Source organism: Balaenoptera acutorostrata, chromosome 6 (assembly GCF_949987535.1).
Source record: "Balaenoptera acutorostrata chromosome 6, mBalAcu1.1, whole genome shotgun sequence".
Lineage (NCBI taxonomy): Eukaryota > Metazoa > Chordata > Mammalia > Artiodactyla > Balaenopteridae > Balaenoptera > Balaenoptera acutorostrata.
Genome location: NC_080069.1, coordinates 114,032,804 through 114,052,483, shown reverse-complemented (window position 1 = coordinate 114,052,483; position 19,680 = coordinate 114,032,804). Strand labels below are relative to the sequence as shown.

The 19,680-nt window shown below is 40.0% G+C and overlaps 1 protein-coding gene across 9 annotated transcripts in view; it reads left to right on the top strand.

Annotated features, from left to right (window-relative positions):
* The window catches only part of DENND1A (DENN domain containing 1A), a 537,868-nt gene that overhangs the window by 287,649 nt on the left and 230,539 nt on the right, over positions 1-19,680 (top strand). For 8 of the 9 annotated variants that reach the window (XM_007194703.2, XM_007194700.2, XM_007194702.2 and 5 more), the window contains one exon: positions 8,518-8,628. The exons of the other annotated variant lie outside the window; for it this stretch is intronic. In XM_007194703.2, coding sequence (XP_007194765.2) covers positions 8,518-8,628 — 111 coding nt within the window. The remainder of the gene's footprint in view (positions 1-8,517; positions 8,629-19,680) is intronic. 9 annotated transcript variants of the gene reach the window in all.

Genomic DNA, 19,680 nt, shown 5'->3' with positions numbered 1-19,680 from the left:
GACCCAGGTTTGTAAGGAACCAAAACATTTTGTTTCCATTATACCCCCCTGCCTCCCTACAGTTGACTTTTGATATTCATGAGGAATGGAAAAAGGAAAAGAAATGATTTTTCATATTTCAATTATGAAATGAAGCAGGAAAGCTTTTCCTCTAAGGAGAATCTGAACTTTTGTAGGACCAATTTGTGTGATTTTTGACATAGAATCACTATTGAGCTCTAGCCATGTTGAAATTTGCATTTTAATCTCTTGGCAGTTTTTCAAGGATTAATTTAAAATGACTAAATTGCTGCATTGCAAATTGAAACAAGCAATAACGAAGGGGTTGTTAATATGATATAGTCTGCTGTAGTGGAAAGAACATGAGTTTCGGAGACAGCCAGACCCTGAGCTCCACCACTCTGGGACCTTGGGATACTTATATTCTCAAGCCTCCTTATCTAATAAAGAAAAGTGGGAGGAACAAGTGAACTATTAAATGTAAAGTTCCAAGTTCAATGCCTGGTGCAACAGAGATACTGCTTTTGATGGTCCTTTCTTTCCCTTTGTGCTTCAGCTTTCCTAAAATTCTAGTCTTAACCTCTCTTGAGTTGTGGCCAAGGGCTAGGGAGCATTACTTCTTGGAGCTTATCTTTTCTTGGTTTTTGCTGACATTTTTGGTTGTGAAGAGCAACACTTTTCATGGAGTGTATGTTTGGCCACAAAAGTCTCTTAGCAGCCACCATTGACTGGAAATGGTACAGGAAATAGAGTCCAGGACTCTAGTGCCTGTCATGTGGGAGATGTTGTGTACACATTTATTGATTATCTCCTCTTAGGGACTTCTGAACTAAGAGAATAAGCAAAGAAAAGGGTAAAAGGACTTTGGGATATGGAACTTGATTCTGTCAGCAGATAATTATATTCTTCTGGACAGCTTCAGAGAAGGGTTAATGTGAGAGAGAGAAAGGAGGTAGTATTGATTGAACACCCACCGTGGATCAGATCAGGTACTATTTGTTATATCATGAAATCTTCACAGCAGCCTTACAGTATGGTTGTTATCCGTGCTCTGAAGAGGAGATAGAGCCCAGAGACGTGAAGTAACTTACCCCTAGCCACCCAGCCAGTAAACGCTAAACCAGCAGTCACACTCAGGTCAGTCTGATTCCAGCACCGAGATGCTGCTGGGTCCTGGGCCTCTGCTCCTTGGCTCCCAGTACCTTCCTAAGAAATCACTCATCCTAAGTGTAAATTATATAATTAATTGTGTGACTGTTTTTATCAGTTCTCCTTCCATAAGGATAGGGATCAGAATTTTTTCATCACTGCATCTCCGTCATTAGCACTGTACCTAGAACAGAGTAGATATTCAGTATTTATGGAATGACTGAATGATTGAATGAATGAATGAATGAATTAGCAATGCAGTCACTCTCAGGAGAAGGAAAAATAACAGTTCCTTTCACTTGGCTTTTGGGCCAGTGAGTCTGCAAGATGTTAATGAAAAGCAAATGGAGAAAATTAAGTCTTGCCACTTTCAGATCCCTGTTGAACTTAATTCTCATTATTTCTACAATTTCTGTGTAAAAATATTTTCTTCTTTTTCACTGAAAAACTATCATCACTATATAATTGCTCTTCAGGGTTTTTTCTGTCTATCAAGATAACACATGTAGGAGTGAATTTTATACAGGCAATAATTAAATGAGCATAAATCTTTATAAATTTAAACAGTTGACCTGCATTTAAAAAAAAGTCACAGATCATGAACAGATATGTATTCATAATTACATTGTAAACTGGCTCTATAAGGGATTTTTTTAGTGGCCAGGGTTTGAAGTTTACTTTTGATTAATGGATAATCATATAGACCTTCTTTTAGAATATTAAACAAACCTGTCTTAATTATCTGGCCTGTGTCATACCAAGTGGTTAATGATGCGAGGAAAGCATTTAGAATGGACAGTTACATATAACATTGCCCAGACTCCACTTTGTCAAAAGATGCACCATGATATAGAGAAGATTTATGAACTCATCGTGACTTTCAAAAATAAACAAAGTTGAAGTGGTAGTAGAAGACCTATTATCAAGTACTGAGATTATAGAGAATTCCATTGTTGCTGTTAAGAGTTGTCAGGTAATTGTTTATTCTAATGGTTTTTCCATTCATACAGAGGGATAAAAGTTGACCTCCGGGTAAACTCTGCTTTCTTTCCTATAAGATACTTCTCTGATTTGATTGCTTATGTGAGTTTGTGGGATTCTTTCTCAAACAGATTATTTTAGAATCCAAATTTATAATTCCTTTTTAAGAATCCTACACAACTAAAATAACCTAAATTCTTATTTAAAAAAATTAATTGAGGATTTTAAAGGTTTACATTATGGTAAAATAATCTGAGCAAGAGTTATTTCAGGAAATAAGGCCCATGGACAAAACCAGCCTCTTGCCTTAGAAACCTCCTCCAGACACGGTACAGTAAGTCTTTATCATCTATACTGTGTATAAAGCTGAGAGTGACAAAGACTAATAAAATGACAGACCGTGGGGCGGACTAGCATCTGTTTCGAAGGCTCCAAGGAGTACCCAGCTTAGAGTCAGTTCTTTAGTTTGGGGATTATCTCATTTCCCTAAGGTTCTGAACCTAAGACCCTTTTTCTCTGAGCCCCACTGTATCCCCTCCCATCCGAGGCCCATTCCACCTCCCATCACCACCCCCACCCCCACCTGCTTCCTCACCCGGGGCGTGGATCGCAGTGAGCCTGAAGTCCCCAGCCACCTGGATCGGCACAGGAGCCAGCAGGGACAACTAGAAGGGAGCAGCCATTATGGGGCTTCTCCTGGGGGAAATGGGGTTTTGCCAAGTGTCTTCCTTTCTTCTTTGTCTGGATTTAGAGCCACAGAGAGTTAGAGCTGGAAGTGTTCTTCCCTGCTGTTGCTTTGTAGAAATGAAAAGCCTGGAGAGCCATGTACATGCCTCTTCTGAAGCTCAACTTCCGGGCTGCTCTTTGTCTGTTAACCAGAGACCTTCCTCGGACTTGAGCCCTGTTCGGCCTGGGAAGTGGTCAGCTTTGTGTCCCTGCTACCCAGCCCTACAGAGTGGGCCCAAATAATAATTACTAGGCGTATAGGAGGATGCTCGGAGGCACATAACTATATGTAACTGAAAATATGCTTAAAGTCCATGAATAGAAAAGGAATGTTCTTGCTTAAGCCTAAAAACTTACTAGCACTGAGAAAACAGCCCTTTGGAGCATGGACACTGGGAAGTAGTCCGTCTAAGCAAGGTTTTCCTTTTTAGCAGGTGAGTCAGTCACATGGAGGAGTAATTGCCAGGGAATAAAGGGGGTGGTTATTTAGGCTTAGCCATGATGGCATTATAACCCAGGACACTAGGCCTAAGACTAGGTGGACAGCAATACCATGTTTGACAGGATTGATGGTTCTTTAGAAGAAGGATTGATCCTTCATTAAAAGACTGGACTCTCCCTTTAAAAAAAACTTGTTGGGCAAGTGGACAGATGTGGAGCACAGGAACCTGGAAGTCTGGGCCTTGTCCCAGATCCTTCCTACCCCCTTTCAAAGTCTGACCCATTGTCAAGTCCTGTGATTCCACTTTACAGAGATCTGTGACATTCATATTCAAAGCTTTTATCTGAATAGCTTGTAATCATTCTTTCCCTGAATGTGGCAGTAACCTGTTAGCTGCTTGCCCTGCCTCCTGCTTGCCCTCCGTTGTGCATCCTCTACAGGACCTTTAGGAAGATCTTTCTGCAACACAGATAGGACCATCCTGATTCTTCAGCAGCTCCCTGTTACCTGTGGAGAAAGTCTAGGCTCCCACAGGATCTGAACCCAGCTCCCCTGCCCCAGCACGCTCCCTGCCCTGCACCCTGCCCTTCACTCCACTGACCTGCATAGAGCTGCTCTCTCCCCTTTGCCTCTGTCTGGGACACGCTTCTCCCCCTGTCCCCTAAGTGAACCCCTTGTTGGGAGGCCCAGAGAAGTATCTTCTCCTCTGTCAAGTCTTCCCCAGCCTTCCCCCCATATCCATCTGGCAGAGTTGAATCTTCCCTTCTCAGCCAGCCCTGGTGTGTGTCTAGCCTGGATCACAGTTCTTGGCATATGAGGTTTCTGGGTCTAACGCTGCTCCTAGAAAATGGGGATCATGTTTAGTTAATCTCTGCAGGCCTAGCTCCCAGGGTGGTACTAAGCACTTAGTAGGAGTCAAACACGTGTTTGTTGACTGGCTGATTATAGGATACAGAAATGGAAGATTAAAGACTTAGTTCCACTGAAGCCAAGTGCTGGGAGAAAGTGGCATACCTGTGTTTTTTATAAATATAAGCTCACAATATGTTCTGGCTACAGTCTTAACTTAGGACAACTTGCCATGAAAGCCTTCTCTTCTTATTCCTCGTTCTCTATACTGTGTTCTTGCCTATCTGAGAAATATGATTGACCTGGCTGTGAAATGGACACCTGCCTCTGTGTACAGTTCTCCCTGCCCCCCTGCCCCAGCTACCTGAAGAACAAACCACCTATTTCTTTACATTTTAAATGAATGTAGGGACTTCCCTGGTGGCGCAGTGGTTAAGACTCCGCACTCCCAATGCAGGGGGCCCGGGTTCGATCCCTGGTCCGGGAACTAGATCCCATATGCATGCCACAACTGAGAGTTTGAATGCTGCAACTAAGGAGCCCGCCTGCTGCAACTAAGACCCAACACAACCAAATAAATAAATAAACAAACAAACAAAAATGAATGTAGCCACTGATACCTTTAAAAGCTCCCCTGGGCTTCCCTGGTGGCACAGCGGTTGAGAATCTGCCTGCCAATGCAGGGGACATGGGTTCGAGCCCTGGTCTGGGAAGATCCCACATGCGGCGGAGCAACTAAGCCCATGAGCCACACTACTGAGCCTGCGCGTCTGGAGCCTGTGCTCTGCAACAAGAGAGGCCGCGATAGTGAGAGGCCTGCGCACCACGATGAAGAGTGGCCCCCACTTGCCGCAACTGGAGAAAGCCCTCGCACAGAAACGAAGACCCAACACAGCCAAAAATAAATAAATAAATAAATAAATTTAAAAAGCTCCCCCTCCTCCAGCTACCTTACCTGACTTTGTGAGTCTCCAATGTCAGTTCTTTTCCTGTGGGCCCTTCATCATTACTAAGTAATTGATCACTTCATCCAACTCAGACCCAGGTTTTCTGAAGTCAAGCGGTCCATTCTTCCTAACATACCACGTTGTCCCCCCTTCGAGGCCCTCGTGTTTCTCTTATACCACCCTGCTCACGCCTGAGCTAATGAGCAGTAGTCTTCAGTCAGTTGCTTTCTCCACTCATTGATTCTCTCTTTCTTCAAACTGCTAAGATGATGGGATACATCATTTTACCCAAAGGGATCTCAGTCTGGTGGCAAAAACATACTTGTAACTGAGTGATTATAAGATAGAGACAAATTGTCATGGAAGCACAAAGGGCAGCTTGACAAATGAGGAGTTGAGGAAGCCTTTCAGGAGAAGGTGACATTTGAGCTGAGTCATGAAAAGTAAATGGGTGTCCTCAAGGAAGAGAAGAGCCTTCTAGGCAGAGGAAACAGAGGAAGTAAAGGCCTGGCGGTATGAAAAGCATGGCAGGTCTGAGAAATTGAGGGTGGTTGTAGCTTAAGCCACTGGATTCTTAAAGGCAGGGGGAAGGAGGCCCCTCTCTCTGAGGGGTTTTCTTCTGAGATAAGGCTTGATGGGAGCTGCAAGGGCTCCCTCCAGGTGTTCCCAAGGTCCGTTCTGCCCCACAGGTGCTCCTATGGCTGATCGAGGTTCCCAGTCCATTCCCACCCACTCCCACTGCCTAGGCGGGTGGCGTCCCAGAAGGAAAGAGGCAGGGAGGAAGCAGATAAGAAAGACAGCTTCTGTTTAGACACAAATATCTTGGTAATCAGCACAGATGGGATGAGAAATACCAAAAAAAGTACATGACAGTTTAGAGAGAATTTGGTTAAATGTTACATATTTTTAACATACCTGTGTAGAGTTTTTGGACCAAGCACCTGAATCCTTCAGAACCTGGTTGGCCTGGGGGTTATGCCTCAACCAAGTGGTGTTTTTATTTCAGAAATGTTCCCTTCCCCATCCACAAAAGTATCCTTGTGATTTTTTTTTCTCCCACCAAAATAAGGCGCAGGATTTGTCTCTGACGCTGTGTCTCCCTATTTGGACGGCAAGCTGTGTAACATATTTCTACCCAGCGTGAAGCTTCTTGGCAGACTCTTGAGGCCACGTTTTGGTGGCTTCAGAGTTATCTTTGGATCTGTCAAAAGTGCTAATGGGCTTTCTGGCCTTCTTTAAGCTCCTCATTTCTATTTTCTTTTTACTTCCATCCTCTCCTAAAAGAAAAATTCATGTAATTCATCAGCAGTTAAGCATTTTACTGAAATGCTCAGCTGAGGGCCTTGTATTTTTGTTTGCGAGAATAACTCTGCCATGTCACTGTCTTCAGAACAAACCCCACCCTGACTTCATTAGCTCAGCACTCCTCAGTCCACTGGGCCAGAGGTACACTTGTTGACTAATTTATACTGCCTTTCTTGTTTGCTCGGTTTTGTTTTTCAAGTTTGTGTGGCAGTTAGAGCAAGAGTTTGGGGTTCAGGAAACCTGGTTTTGAAACTTGGCCCTTTCCAGCTGGGTGACCTTTGGAAGACTGTTTAACCTTCCTGAGCCTCAGTTTTCCCATCTATAAAATGGAGATGATAATGCCTTCCTCAGGGTTTTTGAGAAGATTAGAGAGAACGCAGGTAAAATACCTATTTCCTGGCCCACAAGGATTACTCAATAAATGGAATAACAATTTTTAACAGAAACACTTTTTCTTTTGCCATACTTTGATCCTGCATGTTCTTTCCAAATACAAGTTTTATCTACTATTTTTAGTGGTGGTTAAAAAAAAGAAAAAACCCCCACAGGTTTAAAGACAAAACCACCCAAGACTGAACAATGCCTTATCCGCTTACTATATGACCTTGGTCAAGTTACTTCTCTGTGCCTCTGTTTTCTTATCTGTATATAGAGATGATAATATTTGTTCAAGGAGTGGCTTCAAGATGAGTGAAATAATATATGTAAAGCCTCATATATTGTAGATATTTAAAAGTATTTAAGAGGGAGAATGTAATGTAAGGGAAGGTATAGGGCTATGGTGTTGCATCTGTGTCCAAAATCTGACTGTACCAGTTACTGAATCTCTCCCAGACTTAGTTTACCTATATGTTGGAAAGAATAATACCTCATTGGATTTTTGTGAAGATTGCTTAAAATTACACGTTTAAGAGTACCTGGTCCAGTGCCTGAGACTTGGTAGGTAGTCAGTATGCAGACCTATTAAATCACTCATGCTTTATTTATAAAGGTCGATAGTTAACCTGGTACTCAAATCAAACAATAATAAATCATAAGTGCCCATTCTTATTTCCAACCCGTAATATTGTCGAAAAGCACTTTATGCTATTTTGCATATAAAATCCACCTGGTTTACTTGAATTTATGGGTTATGGATCTTTCATCATTATAAACTGCAACCCCTGGCAATAGCGTTCCTTCCCTCTCCAGCCCCCTTCATTTTCAGAGGATTATATTGTATGGCATTGAAAACCTGTAACATTGAAGAAATTAGCATATTCATGTGTATTATTAAAGTCAGGTGGGTATAGAAAAGGTTGCAGAAATGAAACACATTACATTTTTTCTGAAATCTGAAGAGTACCAATCTACAGTACTAATTAAAGGAATGAAGCCCAGGCTACACACAAAAGCTAGTTTAAAACACTGCTTTGTCACAACTTGCTACTGCTTGTCTTCGATGGTTTTTTCCCCCTTTTGAGTGAAATACCTGGAAATTGTAGATCTTGGAAATTGCTCTACTTCCAGCTGAGGCATTTTAGAGAATGTAAACTGTGGAGGAGGGGACCACAGCCGTGATGACAGGAGAGGAGCATGCCTGGCCTTTGCAGGTGGGGCCTGTTGGACAGAAACAGGCTCTGTGCCAGAAGCATTTTGGTCCCTGGGTATTTTCTTTTGCTTAGACGTATGGCACAGTGCATTGGGAAAGTTCTAGGACCCAGGGTCAGAGGATATGAGCTGCAGTCTCATCTTCACTGCTCATTAGGTTTTTTGATCTTGGCATCTCTCTCTTGCCTTGGTTTCCTCATTTTTAAGATTGCAGACTTCTTGTCCTGCTCACCTTTCGGAGCTGACGTGAAGAGCAAGCACAGTGCTGCATGTGACTTCACGTTGCAAACTGTAAGCACCACCCAGAGGTGTGCTTGCTCAGACTCCTTCATCTCTAAGGTCTCTTCCAACTTTACATTTCACAATTTACATGTGAGTGAGATTTGGTCTCCCAGGGAGAAAGCATAGGACTGGGGAAGAGGGGAATATACTTTCTGATTATTTTCTGTTTCTCGTGCTTCTGTTAGATACCGTTTGTAATAAGAACAAACAAAGTAAGCCCCAAACCTCCCTTCTTCTTTCTCCTAGAGAAATCTGACAGAGTATTTTGTGGCTGTGGATGTAAACAACATGCTGCACCTGTACGCAAGCATGCTCTGCGAGCGCCGGATCCTCATCATCTGCAGCAAACTCAGCACTGTGAGTAGACAGTCAAGGCGGGCTTTTGAATTTTATTTTAATTGAAAGATGTATCAGAAAGATTAAAGAAAAGTTTAGAAAAAGAGATCAGCCACAATCCCCTCAGGTAGTAACATGTCATTTTCATTAATTATTCATGTTCCTTCACAGTGTCAATGCACATTTCATTTATTCTTGTAGTTTCACAATCAATTATAAATAGTTTCCCATTTGATCGTGTGTTATGAACACTTTGCATATTTCCACATTCTTCCATTATTGTCATTTTTTATATGTCTGTATCATATTCCATTATACTGATGTGTCATCGCTTGCTAAATCTTTCTTCTCTTCATGGCCGTTTAGGTAGTTCGTAGTTTAATTCTTTAGTAGGTAACACTGCAGTGAACATCTTTTGGCTGCATTTGACTGATACAGTTTGTATTCTAAGCATTGGGACCACTGGGTCGAAGGACTGAATAAGTGCTATGACTTATGGATGCCAAATTGCTTCCCAAACAGGCTATGCTTTTTTATAGTGGATGCTGCCAGCTGTGCATGAGTGTACCATTTGCACTGCAGCCTTGCCAGAATTGTGTGTGTGCTCGTGGACATGTGCTTTAATTTTCCAAATAAAATAGGCATAAAATGGTATTGCAGGTTTGCTTTATTTTTAATTTCTTTGGTTAGAGGTAACTGAACATTTTCCATGCTTTGTTTTTTTTTCCCCCCTATTTGCATTTTGTTGTTTGTTAATGTCTTTTCTCATTTATCTTATAGGGCTCTTGATTTTAAAAAAATAAATTAGGATGAGCTCTTTTTATATTGTAAAAACTTTTACTATATAATATAAATTTTTTCATATTCTTTTTATGTTTTTTTAACTTGCTAAGTATAGGAGTTTATATTTTTCCCAGTATCTATTATGAAAATTCTCAAACACAGAAAATTGAAATCAGTTTGCAGTGAACATCCACATAATTCCATCTAGATTCTGCCATTAACATATTTCTGTGCTTGCTTTGGCCCATCTTTATCCATCTATCCATCCCTCATACCATCCATCAAGCCATCTTATTTTTTGATGCATTTCAAAGTAAATCACAGACATCACTATGCTTCTCCCCAATAATTGCGTATGTTTGTTCTTAACTAAAGTTCAATATCTGTTTACAGTATTTTTTTTTCTTTTTGAGGTAAAACTTACAAAAAGATATTGACTAGGAGAAGTTGACTGTTTGAGAGGGTAGAAAGACCATCTTACGGTGGGAATTTCCCTATTGACGTTCCTATGGATAGAATCATAGGCCTATGATTTACCTATGTGTTTACCCATGAATTCAAGGCACCTAATGATGCAAACTTAGTGAGACCTCTAGAGTTTTCTTTATGGTTTTCATTGTAATTTTATTATTATTTTTTTTTGGTATTGTTTGCTTGTCAAGAATGCACAATTTTTTAATTGCCTGCTAGGTGCTAGGCTTACAACACATAGTAGGTGATAAAAGCACGGCCCTTGCCCTCAAGGGAAAAACAGCCCATAATAGACCTCTTGCTTTGTTTTGCATTTGGTTTTAAACTCGTAAGTGTAGTTCGTAATCTCAGGGCCTGAACACCCAGACTGAGGTTCAGAATGAGAATATTGCCAACCAGATTTATCATTGCCTCTTTATGAGGCTGGATAGATTAAGAGTACATTTGAAAGAGTCTAGTCCATAACCAGTTACTGTTGCTTTGAAGTATTAAACTTAAGTTGAACAAAAATAGGACATCATAACAGTGGAATTGAATTCCCATGATGTTTTTGAGCCTTTAATATGTGCCAGGCACTGTGCTAAGCCCTCTTCATCTATTAACTCATTTAATTGTCACTACAACAGTTTGTAGTAGGTTCTGTTATTTCTCCATATTATAGATAAGGAAGAATGTATCTTCTGTGTGATTTTGTTTAGATAAATGTAGGGGATTAAACACACAAAGTTATTTCTGCTCCTTCCCAAAACTAAAATGAAATAAAGGAGTAAATCAACAAGCACAAAGAGCAGATGCAGCAGAAATCTTAGATATTAAGAAAATGCTGTTATCGATGTTATGCCAACATTCAAAAACTAAGGTGAAATGAACAGAAAAATATAATTTACCAATATTGAATTAAGAAGAAATATAAACATTGAATTGGTCATTTAATTTATAGAAATTGAATCAATATATAATTTTTTTTTTTTTACAAAACACTCAGCCCGGATAGCTTTACAGGTATTATCAAATATCTCAAGGAACAGGTAATTTCAATCTTAGACAAACTCCTTAAGAGTCTAGAAAAAAGAAGGAACACCCCCTGAGCTTTTCTTATGACACTTGTATAATTTTGACATTCAACTACACAAAGAGACACTACAAGAAAGAAAAGTTAATCAGCCAATCTCACTCAGTAACATAGCTGTAGAAATCTTAAACAAAACAGTAGCAAATACATAAAAAATATAATTCATAATAACTGAGTTGACTTTATTCCAGAAATGTAAGGCTGATAATAATACTAGAAAATCTGTCACTATAGCTCACCACATTAACATATTGAAAGGGAAAATTCAAATGTTCAATATGAATTTTCAATAGAGAAAAAGCATGACCATGTTCATGAATAGGAAGACTCATTATATTAAAGGTATAAATGATGTATATTATAGATTGCGTACAATTCCATTCAAAATCCCAATAGGATTTTACATAGTACTTGGCAACCTGATTCTAAAATTAATATGGAAAGCCAAAGGGAGAGCCAAGATATATTTGAAGAAAAAGAATGGGTGATAAAGCTTGCTTTACCAGACATCAAGACTTTTTATAGACCTCTAGTAACTAAGATGCTAGTAACGGCATAGGGATACACAAATAGACTGATGGAACGGAATAGAGATTGCAAAAACGGACCATGTGTGTGGGTTCTTCATATACAACAGAGGTGGCATTGTAAAATCTGGGGGAACGGATGGACTTTTCAATAATTGATTATCCACATGGGGAAGAAAAGGGAGATAATTTATATCTTATACAACTTACAAAACTGAATTCCAAATGGATCAAGGACTTAAATGTCAAAGGCAAAATTTTAAAACTTTAGAAGACAAAATAGGAGAATAATCTCTGTGATCTTGGAGTAGAAATGGATTCAGTTAAATAATCCAAAATATGCATCGTATAAAGGAAAAGATTACAATTGTGAATTTTGTTCATTAAAAAATACCATTCAGAGAATGGAAAGACAAGGCACAAGCTGAGATGAGGTATTTGCTATATATAAAACTGACAGAAGATTAATATCTGAAATATATAAAGAACTACTACAGTAAAAAAAAAAAAAACAAAGCAGAAGACAAATCTATCAATAGAAACATTGGCAAAAAGCACAAATAGGCATTTCACAGAAGAAATACAAATGGCTAATAAATATATGGAAAGATGCTCAACCACATTAGTAATCACAGAAAAGCAAATTAAAACTACAGTAATTAAAACACTAGGTTTGCAAAAATTAGATGTCTGATAAAGCCAAGTGTTATATTGCAGATGTATTGGAGAATTTCATGTACTACTATTTGAAGAGTATGTGGCACAGAACTATTTGCATATGCCCAACACTCAGCAGTTCCACTCCTGGGTGGAATTGTGTGTGTGTGTCTGTGTGTCTGTGTGTGTACATACACATACCTACATGCTCTTTTTGGTCATGTATAGTGGGATACATGTGCAAGCATATTCATAGCAGCATTGTTGTTTTGGGTTTTGTTTTTTAAACCTGGAAAGAGCCCACATGACCATCAACAGAGAACTCATAAATTGTTGCATAGTCATACAGTAGAATACTGTGTAAGTGAAGATGAACTACACTATCAGCATGGTGGGGTCTCTAATACAGAATTCTGAGTAAAAGAAACAAGCTACAGAAGAATATACAGTATGATTTCATTAATATAAAATTCAAGTAAGAAAAACTAAATGGTATATTATTTAGGGATACATACAAACTACGGAGGGGGGGAATGATTAACACAAAATTTACATAGTAGTTTCCTCAAAGGGAGTGAAAGGAGTATAGTTGGGAAGAGGCATACGTGGGACATCAGAAGTATTATTTTCTGTCTTGAGCTAGGTTAGGGATCAGCAAACCTTTCTGTAAAGGGTCCAATAGTAAATACAGTCATTATTGCAACTACTGGACTCTGACCTTGTAGTTTACAATCAGTAACTAGTGAGTGTGACTGTGTTCCAAGAAGCTTTATTTACAAAAATAGGAGGCACACCAGACTTAGCCTTCGGGCTGTAGTTGGCCAACCCTAAACTAGGTGCTGGGTTTTGGCATCTTAAGTTTTTCTCCTTTAAATGTCACTTACATGATCTACATACTTTTATATGTATATAGTTTTTAGAATTATTGAAAAGTTAAAAAAGAAGATACCAAGCCCTTTTATCATGAAATTTTACAATACAGGGATAGAGACAAAGTAGTTCTTGTACAAAGGTTAAGAATCAAACTTGCACAAGATTTTGCCATGGCAATTGTAGAAACCAGAAGATAGTGAAGCAGTGTCTAAACTTCTAAGGGAAAATTATTTCTAACCTGAAATTCTATCCTTATCTAACGGAAGCGCTCAGGAGAGAGTGGCACCAGCCCCTACCACACCTGTCAACCTCCTGTCATCACTAGTCCTCCACTCACCTTCTCTGTTGTGGATGCACTGTCCATCCTTTCTAGGCCAGCCACTCCACATGTCCACCTGACTTCATTCAACAAATATTTTTTGTGGCCCTTTCATAGGTACTGGTGATACAACAGTGAACAAAATAGGCAAAAATCCCTGTCCTCACATGAAGCTTACATTCTAGTAGGGTAGATCTTCAATAAATGAGGTGAATTAAATATATGGTACAGTAGCTAGTTCTAAGTACAAGGAGTACAGTAAAGCAGAGGAGGAGAGTGGATGGGGACTGGGGAGGCGGCAGGGATTGCAGTTTAGATAGATGGCCAAGGAGTGCCTCGTAGAGAAAGTAGCACTTCAGCGTCTTTCCTGTTACCTTACGGAAATTCCTCCAGCACTGAGCTCCTCTCTCCTGCATCATTATTTGTTCTTCTCTACTGGTACATTCTTAGGCGCTTGCTCACACGGTATAGTGTCTCCCAAACTTCAAAACAAAACATCCTTAACCACATTCCTTTTATCCCATTTGTTTTCTTCCTTTTGGAATAAAATTCCTCAAGAGAGTTATTTCTGTTTCCTGTCTAATTCCTCTCCTCTCATTCTCTCCTCTGTCTTGTGTTAGGAGTTAGCCCTCACCTCCACTGAAACGGCTTTTGTTCAGTCACCAATGACCTCATGTCAAATAAAACGAGTTGATATTAATACTTGCAAAACTCTTAGAACAGAGTCTGGCATAAGGTGTATGTGTATGTTTTTGATAAATTATTAACATCTGTAATGGGAAGTCAAATGTTAATGTTTAAAAATTTTTTTTAGTAAATTTATTTATTTTTGGCTGCACTGGGTCTTCATTGCTGCCTGCGGCTTTGTCTAGTTGCGGTGAGCGGGGGCTACTCTTCGTTGTGGTGCGTGGGCTTCTCATTGCGGTGGCTTCTCTTGTTGCGGAGCACGGGCTCTAGGCGCGCGGTCTTCAATAGTCGTGGCACACAGGCTTACTTGCTCCGTGGCATGTGGGATCTTCCTAGACCAGGGCCCGAACCCGTGTCCCCTGCATTAGCAGGCAGATTCTTAACCACTGCGCCGCCAGGGAAGCCCTAATGTTTAAAATTTTAAATCAAGAAATAGTTATTTAGAAATAAGGAGATAAATACTGTGTTGAATGGGATTACTTTGAATTAAGGGTAAGGAGTATCATGAGATGGACTGCTACTTGCCAGGAGTATAAGCCTTTAGCAGTTTTTGTTTTGTTTTTCAGACTATAAACACATTACTTTGACTCAAAAAAAATTTTTTTTAACAAACAATTGGTTCTTAACTGAGTTCTGAGTTTTACTAACTGATGGTAGAAATCTCTTTCGGGAAGGGGAGGGGCCTCCTTATACCTCACATGGGACTAGCAGCATCCTGATGAGTTACGTGCAGTTTCTCTGGGGATAAGTAGCTGAGCAGACATCAGTTTTATCCAAGCCTCTGGACCCCTTCAATTTCAGAATTAAAAAGTTTTCTAATTGTTGTCTTTTACTTCCTTAATAGTGGCTTTTTATTATCTTCTCGATGAAGGAGAATGCAAAGGCTACTTTAGCCTGAAGTTTCTGATGACCCTCTCTTGACAGATCCAGATGTGGCCTGTCATACCTTGACAAACCAGATTTTTCTCAATTTTGTTTGATAAGATGTGGGCTTAATGCTTCTCAGAGCCATCAAGAATCTGAAAGATAAAAGCTGTTGAACACCCCAGAGTGCCGTCTTCCATAAAAATGACTGTGCGTCAATAGAGACAAACCCAGCCATGTTTAGTCCAGAGTCAGGTAATATTCATTTCAGGCTTTCTCGGTCAATAATGTTGTCATATTCTGTATAAGAAAAATGTTAAGTTTTTGTTCTTTTTGTGCAGTTAATGTATATTGATTGTTTTCCTTTATAAATGATAAATAGGGAAGGCTTAACTACATCTTGTTCTCTAATGTAAATACTTCAGTGAGATTTCTTCTAACACAAAGGCCCTATTTTTCTTACAGATTTTCATATCTGAGTTTAACTCATATTGCTTTTTTGATAACTCTTGTGGATAGCAAGTAGGTCTAAAATAAGACCTTTATAACGATAATATCATCTAATATCATCTAATTGCAACAGAAGTCCTATTATCCCATTTTACAGACTGGCCCATCCACTCAGAGAGATGGGTTAACTTGCCCAAGGTCACGTCTTAGTCATAGAAGAGACAGATATTGCAGGTGGGTTATTATGATGCAGTGTCAGGGGAAGGGAGCCTTCGGCTTCAGGAAAGGGAGAAACAACCAATAATTACACGTACAGATGAGTCTTAGCCCCTTCAAAGTGCTTGCTGTGGGGACCAGGTTATGTTTATCGGGTGCCACCTCTCAAACGAACATCAGAATCCTTGTGTGGGAACTGTCACAAGAACCAGAGGCACATTGTTAAGAATATCTGTCACACTTGAGGGAATCTGAAAATTCTCATAAACAGCCAAAAAGATACTCTGAGTCAAAGCTGGTGGATAATGTGGCTGGTGGAGCTGGTAAGGCTGGTTTGGGTAAAAGGTACATCCTGATTGTATAGTATTTAGGGAAGCTTCTTATGTAGCCTGTAAATAGCTCCAAGACTACCAAAGGTGTACTGACAGCATCCGTAGATTAAGCATGTAGGACACCCTTCTTTAGATTTGCTCTATATTTTATATGGCAGGTCCGCAATTATCCCCCACACCCTTTAAAAATTCTCTTAAGTTAACCTTTTTGAGCCACCTACTATGTGCCAGTCACTGTGCCAATCTTTTGTTTTTTTTTTTCTCATTTGTTCTTGCAGGAACCCTAAGAACTAGTTGATTTTATTTTCCTTTTTCAGATGAGAATATTGGCACTTGGAAAGTTGTAGTGCCTTGCCTAAGATGAGCAGCGGAGATGGGATTAAAACCGCCTTCTCTTGGCTCCAAGCCAGCCCCCTTCTTACTATCTCATACTGCCCCCTTGGTAACTCACTGTTTGTCATGAGTTCCCTTTGACACTTGTACCCAGAGAAATATTTTTGGTATGATTCTGTTGACCATGGATCTGAAATCACAGAAAGAATTTCAGTCTGGATATTGCCTTGGAATGCACACCTAAGCTTTCCACTTCAGATTTAGTGAGCATTTTCTATGTGCCTGGCACCGGGGAAGCAGAAGGCCAATATGTGAATGTCTAACTGGCATACTGACCCTATTGGCCAAAGCCCCATTTCCACAAGTGCCGTTCAGATTCAGCCCACTCTGTCTGCATGTTGTTAGACTCTCCCAGCCCCACCTGCGCCCCTCCTCTGCTGTGAGCCCAGCCTTGGTGCGTCCCTGTGGCATGTCTCCCCCAACTCACTGTGGCTTCAGGTTTTGTGTACTGCAGTTCCTTTCAGCCCCCGTGTATCTTGGCCCTAATCACTCCCTCTATGACATAGGGGTGCTGCAAGAAGTTGTGAAGACTAAGAATATCCAGTTAAATGATGACAAAAGCATATTTACTTTACAAAGGAATGTGTATTTGTTTTATTCAGCAGATGCTTTTTAAAACAAGTTCTTAGGAAGGAAGCACAGTTTAGTGGCAAGACTGTTACCTAATTAATTGAGCCTCCACACCTAATTATTTGTGTGGTACCCATAACTGTGAAAAGAATTACTACTTTTCTGATAGTACGTCATGTAAGGAAGGAAAAAACAAAAACAAAAAACCTAATATCTTCTCCCTGTCAGTGTCTTCCTGTTAGTCCCAGAGAATGTGGGCTTTGGGCAGGTCTTGGACATTGGTGACCTGGGGAGTGGTGGGTGATACTTCTTTCTCTCCCCCACCCCACCCCACCCACCGCGCCCTCAGGTCTGACCCTTAGTAGACACTTCAGTGTTGTCGTGAAGGGATGGGTAACTTCCCAGCCTTGCTCCAGTCCTGTCCCATCCACTTCCACTGACAGCGTCCACTATCTTATCACCACCTGGTCTTGTGACCTAAGAAGGGCCAGCTCGTGGACTAGGGAGTTTTTCAGATTTAGCTTCATCTTTACTTCTTTCCTGATGAATTCCACCTGGCCGTGACTACCCCAGCCTGTGTAGTGGGTTGGGTACCTAAATGATGTGTGTAAAGCTTTCCTAGCTCTTCTGGGCTAGAAGTAACTAATCCTGTTTGCTTATCTGCAGCCCTTGAAGCCTAGATGAGAGTGGCAGTTTAAGAAGGTTTGAAATACTGGACTAGAGCCAGGGCCTCTTTGCCTGCGCACTCCACTCTGCATGTTCCAGCCGTAGGAACAAACTGCATTATTTTGTTTCAAACTGTGCTCAAGGGAAGCCAAGACCTTGTAACTGGAAACTTACCAAACAGAGAATTCTAAGACTAAATTTAGTGTTCCATTTAAAAAATAAAATAAATCGAACATTTTGTCTGTTCATCTTTTATATGTTAAAAAAGAGAGAGATTAACCTAGTTCACACTAACAACCTAAGAAGAGTATTCAAAGAAGTGAGAAGAAAACTAATCCCTTTTGGTGAAGAGGGAAATCCTTAACAAAATGTAATGAAGTGGCATGAAATACAGACTCTGCAGCCAAACTTTCAAATAGCATAGCCTGTCTAATCTCCATCACATAAAATTTTATTGTGGCTCAGAGAATATTAAAAACTGTTAGAAATAGATGAAAGGAACTTCCATTGGCAGGAAATAGGAGTAGAGATTGGTATGTTTTATTTATGTGGTTTTTCTCTGGTTTTTAAATGTAAATACAATTAACTGCTTTCTGAACTATGTTCTCCATGTAATTACGTGTGAGTTCGTTTTCTCTTGTTCATGTTGAACTATAACTAGAATGAAGAACCTTGATGTTATGGAGACTATATAAACTATGTAGTATATAGAGTAACAGCTGTTTAATTTGCAATACTTTACAAATTGTTGTGACATCAACCAGCCATGGTCTCCCTACTAGTTCTTACCTTCCTCTCCTGCCTCTTGCTCAACACATTGAGCACATGTTTTGGACTAGCCAGAGGATTCAGATTGTTAGTGATTCCCAAATTCTGATCCATGGATTAGTTGTGTTAGAAATCACTGAGAGAATTTGTTAAAAATTCAAGTTCTTGGGCACCACCTCCAGACATTCTGATTCAAAAGATCTAACATGGGACCGTGGGATGTCTATTTTTTTAAGGTTCCACAAATGATTGATACACAAGCAGATTCAGAACCAGTGAATAGACAGTTCTCTAAGACAGTATTTATTCTTTGATTATTTTGCATCATTAGAGTTCTTTTCATTTTGAGACTATGTAATAGAGGCTGATTAAGTTTGTTTAGAAAATATTTGTGAGTACAGATTAGCACTAAAAAATTCTTTGTTTCCATATTTCTCTCTGAGAGAGCTCTGATTTTGACATTGGCTAGTCTAGAACAGGACAGAGCTAAGTATAATCTATTTAAGGTCTCAGTAATGTTGGGTGCTGATGTAGTCCACCAGTGTAATTTTAGATACATGTGTATAAATAGATCTAGAGAGGTGATGTTTCTTTTTAGCCATTGCATTGAGAACACTGGCAGGGTATCTTGTATATTATTTTAGTAGTATGGTCAATTTGTGAAACAAATGATATGTTCTTTAGATTATAAGACTGATAGCTTTTTTATATGACTCTTATGAATCAAATCTCTACTAAAAAACACTAACAGGTAATATTCAAGTCACTGACATCTTAATATACTTGCAAAAGCCCTAAATGGCACTCACATTGGCAGGCATCTGTGTGGATTTCGTTAAAGAAATTGGAGCACCTACTATGTGCTGAGTCAGTGAGAACAAGAACTCAGAATTTCCTATGGCTTCTGCAAGCTGAAAGTGTGGTCACTGGTGAGCAAGTGTCGTGGGATGTGAGGTTAGACTAGGTAGTTAGGGGCTAGTATAGACCTTGTAAAAGTTCACATTTTTTCTCCTCTGCTATCTCGATATCTATGTGTTCTCCCAGCTAGATGATTCAGACAGGCCTGTTTCTGCTGTCTTTTCCCAAGAAAAAGGACAGCAGGGCTGAAGGAGAGAGCACCAGACTTCAAGTCAGGATGGTTTTGTTCAGTTTCTACCTGTGTAACTGAATCCTCCCAGCCATGTCACCTTGGGCAGTTTACTTAATCCTTCTGAGTCTCTCTGTTCTCTTCTGTAAAAAGAGGATAGTAGTAATACCCCCCTCAGGGTTGTTGAAAGGATTCAGTGGTCATAGATATGAAAGCAGGTAGCCCATTGCTGGGCACGTACTACTCATTTAGTAAATGTTGACTCTGAATCCTACCTTTTCAGGGCAATGAGGTCTGATTTGACTTTCAGAAGCAAAGAAGGCAATAGAGATCCTGGA